The sequence below is a fragment of the Rhinatrema bivittatum genome, chromosome 6 (assembly GCF_901001135.1).
Source record: "Rhinatrema bivittatum chromosome 6, aRhiBiv1.1, whole genome shotgun sequence".
NCBI lineage: Eukaryota > Metazoa > Chordata > Amphibia > Gymnophiona > Rhinatrematidae > Rhinatrema > Rhinatrema bivittatum.
In genome coordinates this window covers 329,498,797-329,519,209 of record NC_042620.1, presented here as the reverse complement: position 1 = coordinate 329,519,209, position 20,413 = coordinate 329,498,797, and the positions used below count along the sequence as shown (strand labels likewise).

Sequence of the window (20,413 nt, the reverse complement as noted above, 5' to 3'; positions counted from 1 at the left end):
ATAAATAATGATTTTAAATGCAAAAGATTTCTTTAAAGATTTTTGGGACCAATGTTGAAAGTTTGAACAGTATAACACACAGAGTGGTGCAAAAGGAAACTTTTAAAAATAGGTGGTAATAAAAGGAGACTGCACCAGATACGTTATAAAGAAACAAAAACTAGCTCGTTTCATCAAAACATAACCACTCAGATGGGCCACTAATTCAGGGAATACGGACCTTAAAAGTGAGGCAGAAAATCTTCTTTATTAGATCTGACATAAGTAACCTTCATTCGCATCTAGCTGGGGTATTTTACTTTCACTGCATCCCTTCAGGTCAGCCATTGCAGCAACTGTCTTCAGGCTGGAGTCATGCACCATGGCTCCTTTGCAAGCATGCAGTCAGGGATCCTGAGGCTGGCTGCTAGGTTACTACCGAGTGCTGGCCGAGTTTCCCTCCACGAAAATGTTTCTAGAGCATTGCTAGCCGGCCCAGTAATCAAACATAGAAGCATAAAACACTGGCATTGAATCCCCACGACAGCTCCAAGCACTATTAAATTGTGATGTGGCCATTTGCCCAAGGAGCTATCCAGACCATGGTGTTGAATAGCAATGAAATGTGCTTTGATAAGAATCTCAGATAAATAGTGATCATTGTTCTATTTTATTTTATTAGTAGTTTTGCAACAAAACATAGCCCATCAAAGTTTCCTTAGCAGCAGCTATGGACATTACTCCTTATTGCCCTAATGAAACTGGGTCTGCGCACTTAGCACACGGTAAAAGGTGAATTTTGAAAGCCCGGCACTCGCGCCAAAACTGAGAAATACACCCACAAGTCGAGGCAGCGCACAAACATATTTTAAAAGCTACCTGGGATACGAATGTACTTGCCACTATGTGTATAAATGAAAAGTTATTTAAAAAAAAAAAAAAAAGGGGCATGGGCTTCCAGGATTTTAACTTGAAATTAGTGTGCAAAGACTTGTGCACACAGGCGTGCGCTGGGGACCCCTGCGGTGTAATTTTACTTCTGCTACGGCTGAAGTACAAGATATAAAATAAAGATAAATAGATTGGCAGGGTTTTAAGGGTTGGAGCTAACAGGAGAAAAAAAAAAGCTATTAAACTTTGGAAGTTCTATTCCTTACCTGGGCGAACCGGGAACAAACTCGTAAAACTAGAAATGGCATCGGTGCACGTCTTAAAATCCCCCCATTGACGCGGCAGAAGCAGCATGGGCGAGTGTTCACTTAAAAGTGCGCTTGGTTAGGCTATTTTATAACTCGAGCGCATACACACACGTTGTTATAAAACAGGTGTGGGCCGCGCACATGTGCACCTGCGCGCTCGTTTAAAAGTTACCATCTAAGGTAACAGCTGTCCCAGGAGTTCAACTCAGGAAAGTCTGGGCCACGATCACAAAGGACATTTTCAAACTGGACCGGAAGGGAGAAGCATGTTATTAACATCTGTAAGAGTGATAAAAATCTTCAGAGGGGTAGCCATGTTAATCTAGTGTAGCAAAAATGACAAAAAGGTAGGTGGCACCTTATAGACTAAACAATTTATCGAGGCGTGAGCTTTCGAGAACAGAGTCCACTTCCAGGTGTATTCCCTAGTGGACTGGCCTGTTATTGAAAGCAGTTGTTTACGAAAGCCAAAATGTTTCTTGATTTTGTTAAACTTCAGAGTTGCAGACATGAACCATCAGATAATAGTTTCCTTTCTATTTTATTATAAAACACTGGAAATGTTTAACCAATCGAATCACTTGACCTACTTTGGGCTAGCGTATGCTGCTACCACAGGGTCAAATGGTAATTGAACCAATGATAACTGCCATTTGACCAGCAGCATACATGAAACCAATTGCTCACATTACCAAATACCGAAAAATATGAAAAGTGCTGGTGCTTGCTCTAAGTCATTCAGTGCCTGCTGAGGTAGGTACCTCTTGCAAGATGTCACTGCTGGCATGACTACCGAAGCACTTACCTCACACACAGTGCGCTCCAACACACATGGCAGTACTCTTTGTGTAGTACTAGGCGCGCACTACATCAGCAGACTGAGAACAGCTTCTTCCAGTCTTGGGTGTCTAGTGCCATATTTACCACAGTAAAATTGTAAGCAAACCAGAAAAAAAAAATTTCACTCATTCTGAATCGCCAGTTTAAAATCACAGGAGATTGCTGCAGCATCTGACACACCACTGGGTACAGGGGCATTCCCCCAAGTCTTCTTACTAAATCAGACCCATTAAAGAGGAATAAACTATCAAAAAAAAAGCTAAACTTTGAGGTATCTGTAAATAAAACTAGCAAATATCACTCAATACTTTGTGTTTGTATTTTAATTATCCACAATTCAGATAAAACCATTCAGCATCGTAAGTGCTACTGAGATTAAGACAAGTGTTAGCATGCACATAATATATAGGCTGTGCAGATTCCACAGGGAAAAAATATGTAGAGATGAAAACTCAAATTATGCTTTAATATTTTAGAAAAGATTCAGACTGCTGAGGACAGTTTTGTTTTGTTTTTTTTGTTTCAGGAGCTTCACTGATCAAAATCCAAACATTCAAAATAAAACCATGTGCATCCTAAGTTGCTCTGCTTATAACACTTTGGAGAGCTCATTACCCAATCACAGTCAATACTGACTTTTAATTACATGCTAAGAGGCGGCATATGTGTATTAAACAAATTTCTGAAGTGGCATCACTGATTCAGGTTTAACCTAACGAGCACTTAGCTCCGATGAATACAAATTACCAGGCGCACATAACAGGTCAAAAATGTAATAAAAACTTTGAAATAAAATGCTGCAAGCTAGCAAGAAGGGTAATTACAGTAGCTAATACAGCATTTCAGACTTACAATACTTTTCTTCTCTCATCCTGTGTCCATTCTAGAAGAATTGGGATCCTCTTTGAGGTCATTACATGATATCAGCATGTCATCAAAAACAGTTACAGCTCCAAACTCTGAACCTTTTAATGTAACTGCCACAAGTAAGCTAAAAAGGCACAAAAATGAGATGTTTTAGATAGAGGCTGGCAAATAATTGTCACCTTTCCATGTTAAAAGTCAACTGGGGAAGATACCTGCCTTGTGCAAAGAGCAAAATACAAGGCTCTCAAGGCAGTAGCTGGATGTCAGACAGGAAGGTTACAGAAACCAGACTCCCCAAGAACACAAGTGGTTCAAAAACAAACCACAAAATTGCTCCTAAGTTTGAAATGTTGTATCTGCCAGTAAATTAAGTTAACTGAAATCAGACTAGCCTGCACCACTTGATGGGAAAACAATATAGTTTAGCTAGTCTTTTGCATTCTTTCAAGGAAATAAAACCACTATTAGGTTAAATTACAAAAAGAAAAATGTAATATAAGCCCCTTCTTAGTTGATGGCAGCAAAGGTACAAAAACACCCCCCAAAACCATTTTCCATAGCAGACTTAAATTGTTACAATGCAAAGGAATTTGTAAAATTTGACTATCAACAACCAACCCAGAAGCACTCAGGATCTAATTTAAAAAAAATAAACAAAGAAAACCTTGTATTTGTTTATCTAGCTTTAAGAGGGAATGTCATAAGATTATGATACTTCCAAAGGAAATATGTTCAGCATTCCAGGTAAGCTGATAACATTTGCACTCTTAAACGTACCTCAGTACATTATCCGAAGCCTTAAAATTGTACAGCAGATTCCTCTGGAGACAGATTTACAGCATGTAAAAGGTGCATAACATTATTTCTTATTTACAGCCACACCTTGATTCTCCTATCCTGAAATCACACGCAGCAGTTACAGCCGGCGTGCTGTGACATCACTGGTAGCGGACACAGAAGTCCTCTCTCTCTCTAAACAGTCAACTTGCTAACATTTTTTTTTTGCTGAAAATTAAGTAAAGCTCTTTCAACTATTAAAATACAGATTAATACAAAACTGTGCAGAAAGTCTCACTGGATGGAATTCCTCCGCCCATGCTTCATACTTTCAATTCACATCCGTTACCATACAAAGAAAAGTCTTCAAAACAGCTCGCTTCTTCTAGGGGTTTTCATGTATAATTTCGGAGGGCGCATACACTGCTACAGAGATATATATATATATATATACACACACTTTTTTTTTTTTTTTTTAAATATGATTGGGTTTTTGCTATTAAAAACTCTCATTCTCAGTTTTAACAAAAATTTTAACTTTTCTCTTTACTTTTCTTTATTCCTCAAGTTAGCAGCTTTTGATCACAAATTAAATATTACAGATGTGCTCCTCTCCCTTGGATAGTTACAGGTATTTTACTTGCTATCTGTGTGTGTGTGTGGGCGTCTTGCTCTATCTCATGAAAAGCACTGATATTTCTAAGCATGGTAAGGTTTCTCCTTTAATTCTTAACGATTAGTACAACAGTGCATTGAAAAAGTACTGCGCTTTTACAAAAAAAGCTTTACATTTTTAACAAAAAATGTGATTTCTTTTAAAATTTCAACAAGCATAGATGTTTCTTATGTTTCCACAACAAGATAAATATCCCAATTTAAACTGTCAGCGACCTGCACAGCATGCCATAGTGATGGGCTCAGAAGACAAATATGGAATTGGGGGAGGGGGGGAGGGGCGTCAGTATTATTTCTTATTTACATCACATCCAAGTATTTCCAATCTGAAGATCCATGGTGAAATTGTTTCTGTAAAGGCTAATTTCCTGGTTCTTCCAATTGTTTTACAAGGTTCAACTAACTATAATCCTTTCCTACCTCACCTTCCTCTCTTCCCTAACCACGGCAGGGCAGTTCTGACACGCCTGGGATTTCTCTTCAAAACAGCTTATACTGCGAAAGCTGAAATAATCAAAATCTCAAGGGATCAGAACGCAATGAGAAGAAATGAAAACCACACTCACCAAATCCTATTAAAAAAGTGAAAGGAGAAAAAAAAAATACATCTGTAGAAATTCATCTTTAAGCAAATAAAAAAAAAAAATTCTTGCACATGGACATCTTGAAATTATTATTATTTTTTTTACATTTTGGACCTCATTTACAGTTTCTACGTTAAAATAGTTTCCAGAGGGGGAGGGAGAAGGGGCAAGATTTCAAGAGGAACAAATTCACTTTAAGCCGGATCCATCCACTTAAAGTGCCACTCAAAAGGTGGCTATAATTTAATTGCCCATCACTAGTAACAGCAGCAGCGGCCTTGGCTGTCATCGCTCATACAACACTTTCTCTGTTGCCAGAAGCTAGGACTGCACGGCGGCAAATAGGACATGTGGAATTTTCTGATAACCAGCGGTCAATGCAGTGGACATGGTATTCATGTGAACAAGGCAGTTTCCGGAGCTTGTTACCTTCTGTATATTCCGTGATACAGACACTACAGGTTTTCAGGGCATCGTTTTCACCGAAATTCCTAGTGGACAGGTTGTCAATTTGTTCTTTGGTGAGTCCTCTTGGTTGGTCGTCGTCATCTTCATTGAGGAGGAAAAACTGGGCCAGACTGAGGAACGGTAGAGAGCCATTTTCTTCAAAGGTAACTGACCCCCTACTATTCCGACTTTCCCGTCTGGCACCAGATGTTGACCCTCCTACATTACCACTTTCATATACTTCACCAGGGTTGGCTTCTGTACTTTCACCATTAGAGCTACTACTACTGCCACCATCTGGAGGCTCTACAGCTTCTACAGTTGGGTTCGGAACTGGGCCTGGAACTCCTGTGTCTGAGTCACTATCGCTATACATAAAGTAACTTAATTCTCCAAAGCCAGTCATTATCTGTCTCAGCATAGTCTGAATTGCGACTGAAGTAGTCTCACTCAAGCCTGTGTTTAAGATCCTACGAATAGGAATTCTGATGGTACTGACGTAAGTTCGCACTCCCGCCCGCTCTGAACGAGAAAACGTACGCCTCAATCCACCACGCTCACTTTCATAAGTAACTGTGTTATTTGGTGTCTGGGATCTGGAGCGAGTCCTGTTAGCTATGCTATCCCTCTGTCGATATTCTCCTGGACGAACTCTTCTAACCTGAAGGTCAAGGACGATGGTTGGAGGCCTCTGCCCTGGTGCTGCCGGCTCACCGCTGCCAGTGGTTTCCAGAGTGGTTGCTGGAGTAACGTTTCTCGTCTCAGGGGCAGAAAGCTGAACTGTGTTAGAAGTCGGTACCTCTGTCCCAGTCATCTGCTGCCTTAATGTTACGTGTTGCCTGGTTCTGGAGCTCCCCTCGGCTTCGTTTACTGGAGTGTTATTATGCAAAGTCTGAGACAATGTAACATGCTGTCTAGTTCTAGAACTCCCTTCAGCCTCACTGACTACAGGATGGTCAAAAGTCTGAGATGAGATGTTGTTATGAGCAGCTCGGCGAGGTACCTCCGTTACTGGATTAAGAGGTGATCTACTTCTATCAGTCCTTGCTCGGGTCCTCCTCTGCTCCGGGCTCCTGCTTCTCGCTCTTCTTTGGCCTCTAAATGGAGGAACCTCTTCGGTCATTAATTCCTCAGAGGTGCTCCTTTCCGGCCTAGGCTGCCTGGTAGGCGGCGATTCAGACCTTTGCGCCTCAGTGTCACTTTGGCTGTTATTTTCTACATCCTCTGCATTAGAGGCCTCCATTGATGGTTCATTTTCGGCCTCTGGGTTCAGGTTCCCATTGGGACGATTGACATTTATTTCCAAACTAAATCTGAAGTCACCGCTGTTGGGGTTTGTCCGGCTCACTGCCCTCCATGACTGGTTTCCTCTTTGTCCGCTTCGTGTTGTATTTCCAGTCTGTCTGACTGAATTCAACCAGTCTATGATGGAATCACCATTAGAAGAATCCTCTGGGGAATCTGCACCTATCAAAAGAAAAGGAACTACCAAAAATTAGACCACTGAGCAGCACAGTATTTTTATACTTTCTCCAACAGGATCCTCATTTCTGAAGACAGGAAGCACTAACTTCTATTTAACTTTAAAAATCTGAATTGACTATGCCAGTATCTGAAGTTACCCAACAAGCACAATGCTTACTTTTTTTTTTTTTTTTTCGGAGAGCCAAAATGTCAAATTCTAGTACTGACATTCTATATAATATATTAACACAAGAAATTATGACACGGAACAATAGTGTTCTATTTGTACTTGTGCACACAGCACAAGCACAAAAAGTACATAAGATCAGGTGCAAAATATGTACAGAGATCTGAAATGAAACCTCCAAAACAACTTTCATTCCCATACCCAACTACTCCCACTATTACCCACATATGGGGAACAGAGAATAATTAAACCATCTTTACTCACATAAAAACTTTTGATTATTGCCCCCTTTGATTTTTAGTTTGTTGATGCATGTATTGGGCCAAAACTGCCCTTCTTTTCTTTGTACAGTATTATGCGGCCACTAGGCACACCTGTGGCAGTAGTGGAGCTGTGGCCGATCAGCTCCCAGATGTACTGATGCAGTGGATAAACAGCAGTCTCTGTTTACTCCTCAGACAAGCCCTGCTAGCACATACAGCCAGTGCTCTTGCCATGCTCTGGATTTTGCCTGAAATTTGGTAAAAAAATGCTCCCTGTTCAAGAGGAGACCCACTTATCAAATTTCAGGAAATCAGTTCTTGAAGAGGTCCCCCAGTGCATACATATATGGATGAAAAGACAGAGACAGAGCAATGACAGGAAATACTTTGGGGGTAATTTTCAAGAAGATTTATATGAATTTACAATAGCAGTTTTTAAAGGCTCATTTCACTTATGCATGTAAAACAGTTATAATTCAATAGCATATATCGTAACAATTTTCTAAAGCCCTCTTGTGCATGTAAAACTCAGTTTTAAGTGCTTAAATCCTTTGGAAAATTACCCCATTGCATTGATGAAATGTCTCTAAAAAGGAAATTATCACAAATAAAATCTGAACATTTACTAAAGAAACCATATGACAGTAAATTGGCTAATAAAAAAAAACCAAAAGTGAAAACACAAGGATAGAAATGTCAGAAATAATGTTTTCCAGAGCAAAACAAGTGGCTAGGAGAGTACAAGCACAGAAGGGTAAATGTTTGCTAGATTTGGTAAAGGTAGTACGAGGGATAATAAAAAGGAGTAGAAAATCCAAGCATGGAGGCTCAACACAAAATATGCAGAGGAGATCATCATTGCTTTTAATTAATTTTAGCTGTCATCTTTTATTGAATTGTTTTACTGTATTATCTCTAATTTGAATATTGTAAACCGCTGTGAAGGCTAACACCAATACGGCGGTATAAAAAATCTAATAAACTATCAGTAAGTTTATAAGTAATTTACTGAGGAATGTGTCAACACCAGAGAGGTGCATAACCATCTTTGAAGCAACTCCCGCACCCGGGTTTTATAACCTCCCTAAGAAACTGCAGCCACAGACAGAAGCTAGACACCTCTTATTTTAATTCTCTATATAGCAGCAAGCTTTCCAAAGACCAAGCTATGATGAACTGTGCTGGAACAAAACAGTGACCAATTTGATGCATTTTTCTGTGTCAGTGCACAACATAAATACCATAAAAGCATAAAATTATAAACTAAGATCTGATGTTTATAGAAAAAGTAATCACTGCCAGGTGCTTAAAGGTGAAATGTGTCCAACTTGCACTTCACAGCAAACTTCAGACAACAGCTCACTTTAAACTTCGAAATACACAGAGCAATGACCTTTTTACCATTTTAGCCACAACTTGTCACAGTCCTGAGCAGAAGCTATGGTCTTTACTTGAACGCTAGTGTTAGGTTCTTTCACAAATACAGTATGTACCTCTGTTCTCATCACTGTTTGGTTGTGGTGGGCCTTCTTTAATTTGGTGCAGCCTTCTCAGCAACTCTTCTTCAGTTATCTCGCCTTTATAAACAAAAAAAAAAATAAAAACGTAACGGGGTTTCAATATCCTGGAAAGAGGAAAAGGTTGCCCTGGCAGCAGTTTCTTTTAAAAACTCGAGTGAGAAACTAAATCTCTCTCCTTCCCCACAAAAAAAATATAATAACCCTGCTCAACCTGCACTTAGAATATGCAAAGTGGAATTTTACAAGCCCACTTAAGATATTTTGTTCAGTAACAAGATAAAGAAAAATGGCATTAGAAAATCAAAGTACTATGTTAAGCACAACTATACTGCAAATTCCAAAAATGATTCTCTATCATCTCTACAATTCTCTGCACCTTTCATGTACAAGAAATTAAATAGGCTGTATTTGAAATACAGTCCTCTTCCAGAAGAAAGGAGCCTCCACTCAGCCACAAATCCTGGCAGTGGCCATTAAACGACCTCCGCTAATTAGCAAGCAAATAATTCCTTCTCCTCTAATAAATAGTTATGTCAATATTGACAATGTGTCCCTTTCCTCAGCACTCAAAACGGTGACAATTTAGATTTGCGCCACTTGCAGTGCTGCAGTGAATTTTGGCGATGAGATACTGTCACTAAAAGTAAACTACTGGAAACTTATGAGGAAAGGATTCTTCCAAGCAACACTGTCCTGCCTACGAGGTCTTCAAAAGTTAGTTTTATAAGTAAAAATGACATTTATAAAACATCTCAACTAATTTCCTTCTACAAATGAAGCATCGGTCCACATTTATGTATTTCTAGAATATTTCTGTAATTAATTTTTACAGCTCATCAGCTTTTCAATTATAAAAAGATTATCCCTGAAGGTCCACTGCCCAAATATGTGCCACAGTATCAAACATCCCCTAAAATATAAACATCATTATGGTCCTAGTAACGTACCCGGGGTACCCAGCAAATTGTTATCTCTCATAAGCCTGTAGTCCTCCTCACTCAGATTATTCACAAACTGATAAAAAGCTTCTTCTCGATCTAATCGATCCAGCTGGCTTCGACGTTGAGCTTCTGACTGATCAGTACTCCCCTTATCGTTAGAATCTGCACTTTCCATGTCTATGGAAAAAGTGAAACTTATCTAAAAGGGGGAAAGAAACGGAACATGATAAATATGCACTTATTCAGACAGCATTCTTTGCCCCATACAGTTAAGTATATTGTTAGAAAAACAACAGATCCACTGAGAGCATCTGGTTCCTAGGGAGGCAGGCCATCGTCCGAACATTAGGATGAAAAAAGATCTGTATTCATAGAAAACACTAAATGGCCAGAATTACAATGTTTTACAGGGTAGAGAGGAATTTGCTCGTTTATGTTGCCGATTATCTCTAAATGAAAATTTGCCTCCGAGGTGCCCAGTTGAAGGTATTGCTCTTCTAATGAGGCTAAAACTGGAAATTGAAATGCTTAGGTATTTCTTTTGTTAGAAGAAGTTTCTCACTGTTACAGCCTTTGTGCCCTGGCAGGTTCTTGATGTACAGAATTTTGTTTTACCTAAAAATATGTGTCTGAATGTTGTACTCTTAATTATATTTTAATGGAAACTAGAATGGCATAAACCTGTAAAGTATATTAAATATTTTGGTAAACATTTCTCAAATGGCCTTATTGAAAGTTCACCAAGTTATGCTTTTAACAGACTCTTAAAACCTGAGCTATTAGTTTAACATGTTATTTTAAAAAAATGAGTTACTCATGACACTAAAACCTTCACCTATAACAACTAAAACATGCATGCAGCATACATAAATTGAAGAAATCAAGATATAAAACTGAAAAAGCAGGACGTTAAAAACTATTCATCCTCAATTTTCTAAAGATGTTTTTGCACCAAGCTACCTACATAATATTAGTTCTCTCCTAAAGATCCACAATGTCTGTGTTTGCAAGAAACCCCAGTGTGCTCGCATACTTGTGGTACCCAAAGAACCCATATACTTTGAACCATACAATATATTTCCCCAAAATGCTCAGATACTGAGAAGTACTCTCTAAATCTTGACATACCCTAAAAAACATATATAGAAACATAAAAATGACAGCAGAAAAGGACCAAGTGGTCCATCCAGTTTGCCCAGCAAGCTTATGGTAGCCCAGTCACGCCAAACAGGTTTCCCCCATAAAGGTATCATCAGGGGGTGGCAACTGCTGTGCCATACAAGTTACCCCCAAACCATTATTAAAGTCAGGGCCCTTGTTGGTTGCTGTATAAGTCCAACTCCCCATTTTCTCTTGCCGATGAAGCAGAGAGCAATGTTGGAGTTACATCACAAGTATAAGGCTTATTGGTTAAGGGTAGTAACAGCTGTATCAGCAAGTTACCTCCATGCTTGTTTTCCCTGATCGTAAAATGTATGTCCTTGTTGGTTGCTGTCCGAAACTAATTCCCCTTTTCCCCCTGTCGTTAAAGCAGACAGCAATAATGAGTTGCATCAACAGTATGAAGGCTTGTTGGTTAACGGTAGTAACCGAGACACCAGCAAGTTACCGTCATGCGCTCTTTTCCTCATTTCCATCCTCTAGCCTTTAGGCATCCCTTTGAAATTTTTCACCGTTTTTGTCTTCACTACCTCCTCCGGAAGGGCTTTCTAGGCTTCCACCACCTCTCACGTGAAGAAATATTTCCTGACTTTGGTTCTGAGTCATCCTCCCTGAAGTTTTATTCCGTGACCCCTAGTTCTACTGATTTCTTTCCAATGAAGGTTTATCTAATGTGTATCCTATCTCCCCTGCACCTCCTCTCCTCCAGGATATACATATTTAGGTCCTTCAACCTCTCCTCATAAGTCATTTGATGGAGATCCCCCACCATTTTTGTCGCCCTTCTCTGTACCACCTCCATCCTGTCTCTGTCGATTTTAAGATACAGTCTCCAGAACTGAATACTGCAGGTGAGTCCTCACCAAGGACCTGTACAACAAGGGGATTATCACCTCCTTTTTCTTACTGGTTATTCCTCTATGCAGCCCTTGAAATGGCCATGTATCAATAAAAGCCCATCCTATAAACACATCATAAGAACATAAGAAATTGCCATGCTGGGTCAAATCAAGCCCAGCATCCTGTTTTCAACAGGGGCCAAACCAGGCCACAAGAACCTGGCAATTACCCAAACACTACGAAGATCCCATGCTACTGATGCAATTAATAGCAGTGGCTATTCCCCAAGTAAACTTGATTAATAGCAGTTAATGGACTTCTCCTCCAAGAACTTATCCAAACCTTTTTTGAACCCAGCTACACTAACTGCACTAACCACATCCTCTAGCAACAAATTCCAGAGCTTAATTGTGCGTTGAGTGAAAAGAATTTTCTCCGATTAGGCTTAAATGTACTACTTGCTAACTTCATGGAATGCCCCCTAGTCCTTCTATTATCCGAAAGTGTAAATATATTCCCATCTACCTGTTCAAGACCTCTCTTGATCTTAAAGATATCTATCATATTCCCCCTCAGCCATTTCTTCTCCAAGCTGAACAGTCCTAACCTCTTCAGCCTTTCCTCATAGGGGAGCTGTTCCATCCCCTTTATCATTTTGGTTGCCCTTCTCATTACTTTCTCCATCGCAACTATATCTTTTTTGAGATGCGGCGAACAGAACTGTACACAATATTCAAGATGTGATCTTACCATGGAGCGATACAGAGGCATTGTGACATTTTCCGTTTTATTAACCATTCCCTTCCTAATAATTCCTAACATTCTGTTTCTTTTTTGACTGCTGCAGCACACTAAGCTGATGATTTCAAAGTATTATCCACTATGATGGCCTAGATCCTTTTCCTGGGTGATAGCTCCTAATATGGAACCTAACATTGTGTAACTACAGCAAGGGTTATTTTTCCCTATATGCAACACCTTGCACTTGTCCACATTAAATTTCATCTGCCATTTGGCTGCCCAATCTTCCAGTCTTGCAAGGTCCTCCTGTAATGTATCACAATCCGCTTGTGATTCAACTACTCTGAATAATTTTGTAACATCCGCAAATTTGATAACCTCATTTGTCATATTCCTTTCCAGATCATTTATAAATATATTGGGGAAAAAAAATGGTCCAAGTACAGATCCCTGAGACACTCCACTGTTTATCCTTTTCCACTGAGAAAATTGACCATTTAATCCTACTCTCTGTTTCCATCTTTTGACAAGTTTGTAATCCACGAAAGGACATCGCTCCTATCCCATGACTTTTTAGTTCTCTTAGAAGCCTCTCATGAGGGACTTTGTCAAGCACCTTCTGAAAATCCAAATACACTACATCTACCGGTTCTCCTTTATCCACATGTTTATTAACCCCTTCAAAAAAATGAAGATTTGTTAGGCAAGACTTCCCTTGGGTAAATCCATGTTGACTGTGTTCCATTAAACCATGTCTTTCTATAAGCTCTATAACCTTCCAAAAACCCTGTGCTCCTAAATCCTCATATACAAGCATCTACTCCACTAGCTCCAGTCTATTCTACCCCTCCCCCAGTAATGTCACCGGTTTTGGGAGGGGAGAGAGGTGAAGAGCCAGCAGAGGGTGTGGGGTGGTGCACACTCCGTTGTGCACATGAAGGAGCTCGATGCACATGGGTACGGCAATCTCATTTAAATGTCTTTATTATGTTACCTCTGTCGGACCAGCTTCTGCATATGCAAGTACATCACTGAGTCAGGATTATTATAACAGAATTCCTGTATTAATTGGCCGGGGTAGATATGGTGACCTAAAATATACCACCCTGCTAATTTAAAGCCAATTTTGTATAAGATAAGATATCACTGAAATCTGAAACTCGATCTTTTTATAAGATCTTATTGCTAAATGTGCAGTTTGTTGGAAAGAAAACTGCAGTATTTTCAGACTTGTTACAATCCGAGAAACCTGACTTTCTTTGCTAATTAGATTTGCTCGCTCTCCTATTTCATAGTTTCACAAGCACACAGCAAAAAAAAAAAAAAAGATTTGGCTATTATTTATAAGAGCTCCTTTAAGGCATCATATGAAAATTATGGAATTGAATAGTCTTGGAATTGAATGTTGTCCTTAAAAACCTTTAGTTTATGTCTTACATGCTGTTCACCATGTTTATTGTCAGCTAATTGCTCCCCACTCTTTGGGCAGCTATTAATTGACAAATAGAAAAGTGGTTTTCCATGCTTTCAATATCTAACTAGATCTAACTTCATTATCAGTGATTCCTATCTCCTAGTCAGACCACAACCTGACCCGGATCACCTTACAAAACTCTAGTCAAATACCTATTATCCAAACACCATGACCTCCATCCAGAAACTTGTCCACAGTGATCCCCTAAGAGAACACTTAAGAATACCAATTACCATCAACACTTCAGACCAGCCTGTAATACTAGTTCAGCAGTGGAATGAGACATTTACTTCTGCCATTAAGACACTAGCATCTCTCAAGCCAATCCCAACAAAACTGTCCGAAATATTCCTTGGTTCCACAAAGGTCTCTACCTACTCAAGCAACAATCTTGACAACTTGTATGGGCTTGGTATACATAAAAGAAATATACCAACAATTAGGTCTGCAAAGAACACTCCAAAAAGTACAAAGCGGCCATCCATCAAGCAAAAAAAAAAAAAAAAAAAAAAAAAGAATTTCTAAACAACTCAAATTAGCAATGAACCACCTGAGCAAACTCTTTGAAGCTGAAGCTCAAACACCCACCACTGCCACTCATGATCTTTTAGCAGAAGACTCTGCTCAATTCTCCACAGAAAAAAAATCCAAAAAATTAGATCTTCCCTAGATGCCCTTCCCTCCTCAATTTCACCAATCAATGCATTAATTCTCCCAAACAAATACTACCTCCCACCAAACCTCAGTCAAACTGTAGTCACTGACTTCAGGAAAGTCACCCCCACAAGAGATGGAGAAGATTCTCCCAAAAATCAGTCAATCCAAGTCCACTAGATCCCATTCCATCTAGATTCATCTGCAAGCTGAAGCTTTGTAAATTCCATCCTATCTCAAGGCACCTTCCCCCTCACTCACTCAAAAGTGCAAATCAAAGTGATTCCAAGGAAACCAGGGTCAGATAAAAAAAAAATATTAGACAACTCTCACCTTCCCTTCCCGTCTAAGCTAAAAGAAAAAGCAGCTTATCTCCAAATCCTCAACTCTCTCCAGGAAAGCAACATTTTATACTATCAACAATTCGGCTTTAGGAAAAGCAATGGAAATGAATCTGTTCTACTGGCCATTACTAATAGCATCCACTTGCAGTGATCAAGGTGGTGATTCCCTCCTCATATTTCTAGATCTCTCTTCTGCCTTAAACAGTTGACCACCAACTTCTGATCCAGCGCTTACACAAAATTGGCACTGAAGGTACTGCCCTAAACTGGTTCGAATCCTCTCTCTAACAGAACCCATTTTGGCACTTGGACCAATAAACCCTCAAAACCTCAAGCTCTCATGTGTGGAATCCCCCAAGTCCCAATCTTCTCCCCAATTCTTTTAAACATTTACATCCATCCGATGTGCGACCTCATCCAAGCCTTCAACACTGTGTATCATCATTTTACGGATGACAAACTATTTTTAAAAAAATGTATATCCCAGTTGCTTCATAATTCACAGCACATTACAATAAAAACATACATAATCAGTGAAGAACATTACATTAATAGTCATAAAAACAAAGTTACTGGTAACATAGCCCAGAAGACCCATTTATGAGGGGAAAAATACAAGACTACTGAGAGGATAATGTCTAGTTCTCTGGATAAGCAAGCGGGAAGAACATACTTTGATAACATCGCTTGGAGTAACATGCTTAACACGTGGGATATTAAGAACAATAAATGAAAGAAATAAAAGAAACAGGTTTTCAACTGTGCTTTAAATAATTTAGGGCAGGAGGTGGTAAATTAGTTTCACAAACTGAGACCTGCAATTGAGAAGGAATGATCACACACCTCACCTAATCTTGACTTTTGAATAGAAAGAAGATCAAGCAGGCCAGAATCAGCAAAGCACAAGAGTCTTTGAGGATGGTTTACTCAAATGAGAATTTAACACAGACTGCATCAGAAAGAATAGCTTTATGAACCAACGTGCTAATCTTGTAATTAACTCTCTACAGTACTGGCAACCAGTGGAGAGATTTTAAAATGGGAGTGATATGTTCTCTCATTAGTTAGTACCCAGGCTGCCGCATTCTGTATAATCTGAATGGTCTCAGCATGGAGGCAGGCAAGCCTAAATATAGGGAGCTGTGTCAAAATTGGAACTAACAAATCACCCTCCATTTCTAATCTCACTAACGGGCCGATACAGTACAGTGCGCTCTGGCGGAGCGCACCATTAACCCGCATTTGGACGCGCGTTTTTGACGCGCTAGCTTTACCCCTTACTCAGTAAGGGGTAATAGCACGCCGAAAACGGGCGTCCAACCCGCCCCCCCCCTCCCCGAAACTAAGAGCACCCGCAACATGCAAATGCATGTTGATGGCCCTATTAGTTATGCCCGTACGATTCAGAAATTAAGATGTGCAGCCCAAAGGTAGGCATTAATTTCTCTCGGCGCCGGGAAAGTGCACAGAAAAGCAATAAAAACTGCTTTTCTGGCGATATTAAGTCGGAGGTCCCGAAAGTTTAAAAAAAATAATAAATAAAAAAATTTGAAATCAGCCCGCGAGAAACCCGGACGCTTCATTTTGCCGGCGTCCGGCTTCCGAACCCATGGCTGTCAGCGGGTTTGAGAACAGACGCCAGCAAAATTGAGCGTCAGCTGTCAAACTCGCTGACAGCCGCCTCTCCTGTCCAAAAAGAGACACTAGGGACGCGCTAGTGTCCCTAGCACCTCTTTTTACCATGGGCCCTAATTTAAATAAATTAAATTTACTGAATCGCGCGCACAGGAGAGTGGGCACTTTCCCGCGATTTTTACTGTATCGGCCTGTAACTGTTTTATGTCAGTGGCACAAATGGTTCAGCAACCAGAAACTCAAAATCAAGATTTCTCTGGATTAACTGGCAAAGTCATCCCTTACTGTCACCAAACTACCCATTAGACATTCTGTTATATCCCAAAGAATCAGTACGAAGCTTAGCAAACCTACTTGATCAAAATATCAGTATGGAAATGCACATCTCAAAGTAGCAAAAATCTCATTCATGCATTTGCGTAGAGATCCACCAACTACGAAACTACCTAGACAAACACAATCTGGCTATAGTAAATCCATGCATTAAATCACCAGCAAAATAAACTACTGCTATTCTTTCTTCAATGGCATCCCCCCTCTACAGTTCAAAATGCCTCCAGCTCCTACATAATATAGCAGCAAGAATCCTAGTACAAGGAAAGGCATCTGACCACATAAAGCCTATTATTCTCTCTCAGCTACACTGGCTATCAATAGAGAGAAGGATCAAGTTCAAAACTGTGCTTCGTCTTCAAGTGCATGAATTAGGCAGGCCCCAGAATCTTTCTTGCAATAATCTTCGCCCTTATGCCCCCAAGAAAACTAATTTCTTCCCAACTGGCTCTACTTTCTACCCCGCCTCTGGCCTCTGCTAGACTGTTCTGCATCAGACTTCTGGCTATCTTCAACACACCAAAGATCTGGGACTTGCTTCCATTATCCCTATGCTTGGTGGCCACCTATCTCACCTTCAGGAAAAACTAAAGCATGGCTTTTTAATCAAGCATTCCCAATCGAGACTTCCTGTCCAACAGCCTAGTTATCACAGTATTATTCCTATTTCTACAGCAACAAAGTATCCTAACTATGAATCTGTCTTTAAATATATAGATGCTCAACCAATATTTGTCTGTTGATATAACATTATAACCTACTTTAAATTTATTGTAATCTGCTTTGAGACATTTTATGGTAAAAAGTGGAATATCAAAGGTCAATAAACAAAATACATGCTGATGTCTCTCCCCTTTTTAGTATGTAAACAGTTCCTTGATGCAATGGCCTCACTTAAGTGGGAGCAAAATGTCCACTCTCTCACCCACAAGTTAGGTCATACCTTGGATCTGATTTTTGTAAATAGCAGCTTATCATCAGGTTTCTCCCTAACCTTTGCTCTAAGGTCGTTCCCTGGTCTATTCACTACTTATTTATGGTCTCTTACTCTACAAATGAAATAATTTTCGAGTCTCACCTAAGTTGAAGCTTTAAAAAAAAAAAAAGGGACATAACGACATTGATCAACCGAGAGATTTAACACCACCAGCTATATCTGAATTTAATCCTTAAAACACGAAAGTAGTTGTCGATTTATGGTATTCTAAGATAAATACAGGTACTTGATGATTTGGTTCCTATGCGACAGGTTAAGGCACGCTGCCTAAAATTTGTCCCTTGGTATTCAGAGGAGCTTGGTAATACTAGGCGTTCCTTATGTAAATTGGAGTAACACTAGTGGCAGTATCACACACACACAAGAGTCTCTTGGAACCTATAGACATAAAATGGAGCTATTCAGAATGACAGTGTTAAATATTATGACTCACATTTTCAATTGGCATGAAGCAACCCTCATGAGCTTTTTAAATCTGTTGAAAGGTTCACTCATTCAGCAAATGGATCAGTGGTAAATAATTTTCATGATCCTACACCATCTAGTAATAACTGTCATTTTTTCATGATAAGATTGTCAAGATCTGTGGGAAATTTTCTGGACTATCTAGCTGGTCGATGATTTTTCCTAAAAATATTCAAACAAAATGGGATAAAGCTTACTACAGCTTCAGAGGCTGAAATTAATCAGATTTCTAAATTGAATCCTGCTTTTTGCCCACTTAATCCTTATGCCACAGCAGTACTAGAGGCTTTGAAAGATCTTTCTCCTATGATCAGATTAGAAAGGGTATAACCACTGTTAAAACAAGCCTCTATCAAACCATTCCTAAAAGAGCCAGGCCTTGATCCAGCAGAGGTTTCAAACTATCACCCAATATCTTCTTTGCTGTTTCTTTCAAAAGTGATCAAATCTGCTGTTTTTCATCAACTCAACTTTCATTCAAGATCATGAGATCTTGGATCAGTTCCAATTTGGGTTCCGTAAGTCCCTGAGTAATGAGACACTATTAATTTCAAATGAAGACATGTTTAGAAGGGGGTTTTGATAACGGTAAAGTTTTGTATTATCTCTGCTTGATATATCTGCGACCTCTGACACACTCGACCATCAGATACTGCTTTTTTGTCTGAGGGGGTGTGGCATTTCTGGTAGAGTCTTTGAGTGGTTCAGATCTTATTTGCTTAAGCAATTTCAACAAAGCAGAATTGAAGCCTGTACTTCTAACTGGCAGACTATCATCAAGAGTACCTCAGGGATCCATACTGTCCATCACATTATTTAATATCTAGTTTTGGCTGCTTGCTGGGCTTGTATGCAGATGATATACAATTCTTTACTCCAGTTTTAAATCATGGTCTGTAAAGCAACTACTCTCATAACCACATGGTCTTGAACCTAAATAAGATTGAAGTTATTGTCCTGCGAAGACCTAGTATTTCTCCATTACCTTCTATGATAAAATCTGATATTAGCTTGTGGATTTCTTTGCAGGTAAAAAGCTTGGCAGTGACTCTGGATTCTAACTTAACTATATGTGAATATGTTAAAACTATTGAAAAGGCTGGCTGTTCCAAGCTGAAACTTCCATGGAGATTAAAACCCTTACTGGACTCCTCAGACTTTAGCTTTATTTTGCAGGCTTTATTCTCAAGTATTGAGTATTGTAATTTGATTCTTACTGGAATGCCAGCAAACACTCGGGCCGATACGGAACGTATAGCGTTCCGACGGCGCGCACTGTTAGCCGGCATTTGAACGCGCATTTTGGACACGCTAGCTTTACCCCTTAATTCAGTAACGGGTAATAGTGCGTCCAAAACGCTCGTCCAACCCCCCCGAACCTAATAGCGCCCGCAACATGCAAATGCATGTTGATGGCCGTATTAGGTATTCCTGCGCGTTACAAAAAGTAAAATGTGCAGCCAAGCCGCACATTTTACTTTCAGAAATTGGCGCCTACCCAAAAGGTAGGCGCCAATTTCTCCGGGCACCGGAAAAGTGCACAGAAAAGCAGTAAAAACTGCTTTTCTGTGCATCCTCCGACTTAATATCATGGTGATATTAAGTCGGAGGTCCCAAAAGTTTAAAAAAGTAAAAAATAATTTAAAAAAAAATTTTTTTAAATGGGCCCGCGGCTGGCGGGTTGAAAACCGGATGCTCAATTTTGCCGGCGTCCGGTTTCCGAACCCGTGGCTGTCAGCGGGCTCGAGAACCAACGCCGGCAAAATTGAGCGTCGGCTGTCAAACCCGCTGACAGTCACCACTTCCGTCAAAAAAGAGGCGCTAGGGATGCGGTAGTGTCCCTAGCGCCTCTTTTTACCACCGGGCCTAATTTAAATAAATTAAAATACTGTATCGCGCGCACAGGAGAGTGGCCTGTGCGCCCCCCCGCTCTCCCGCGATTTTACTGTATCGGCCCGACACAGAGTACTTCAGTTGTTACAAAATGACGTTGCCTGAGTAATCAGCAGTCAAGGCTTGAGGATGC

At 39.9% G+C, this 20,413-nt stretch overlaps 1 protein-coding gene across 5 annotated transcripts in view; it reads right to left on the bottom strand.

Moving 5' to 3' along the window:
* Positions 1 to 2,323: 2,323 nt before the first annotated feature.
* The window catches only part of RLIM (ring finger protein, LIM domain interacting), a 30,137-nt gene continuing 12,047 nt past the window's right edge, over positions 2,324 to 20,413 (bottom strand). For 4 of the 5 annotated variants that reach the window (XM_029607669.1, XM_029607667.1, XM_029607670.1 and 1 more), the window contains 3 exons: positions 9,750 to 9,942; positions 8,776 to 8,859; positions 2,464 to 6,835 (listed from right to left, as the gene is read on the bottom strand). In XM_029607669.1, coding sequence (XP_029463529.1) covers positions 5,214 to 6,835; positions 8,776 to 8,859; positions 9,750 to 9,918 — 1,875 coding nt within the window. In that variant the 5' untranslated portion in view covers positions 9,919 to 9,942 and the 3' untranslated portion in view covers positions 2,464 to 5,213. Of the gene's footprint in view, positions 6,836 to 8,775; positions 8,860 to 9,749; positions 9,943 to 20,413 lie in introns of all 5 variants that reach the window. The other variant, XM_029607671.1, reaches the window with a different exon arrangement.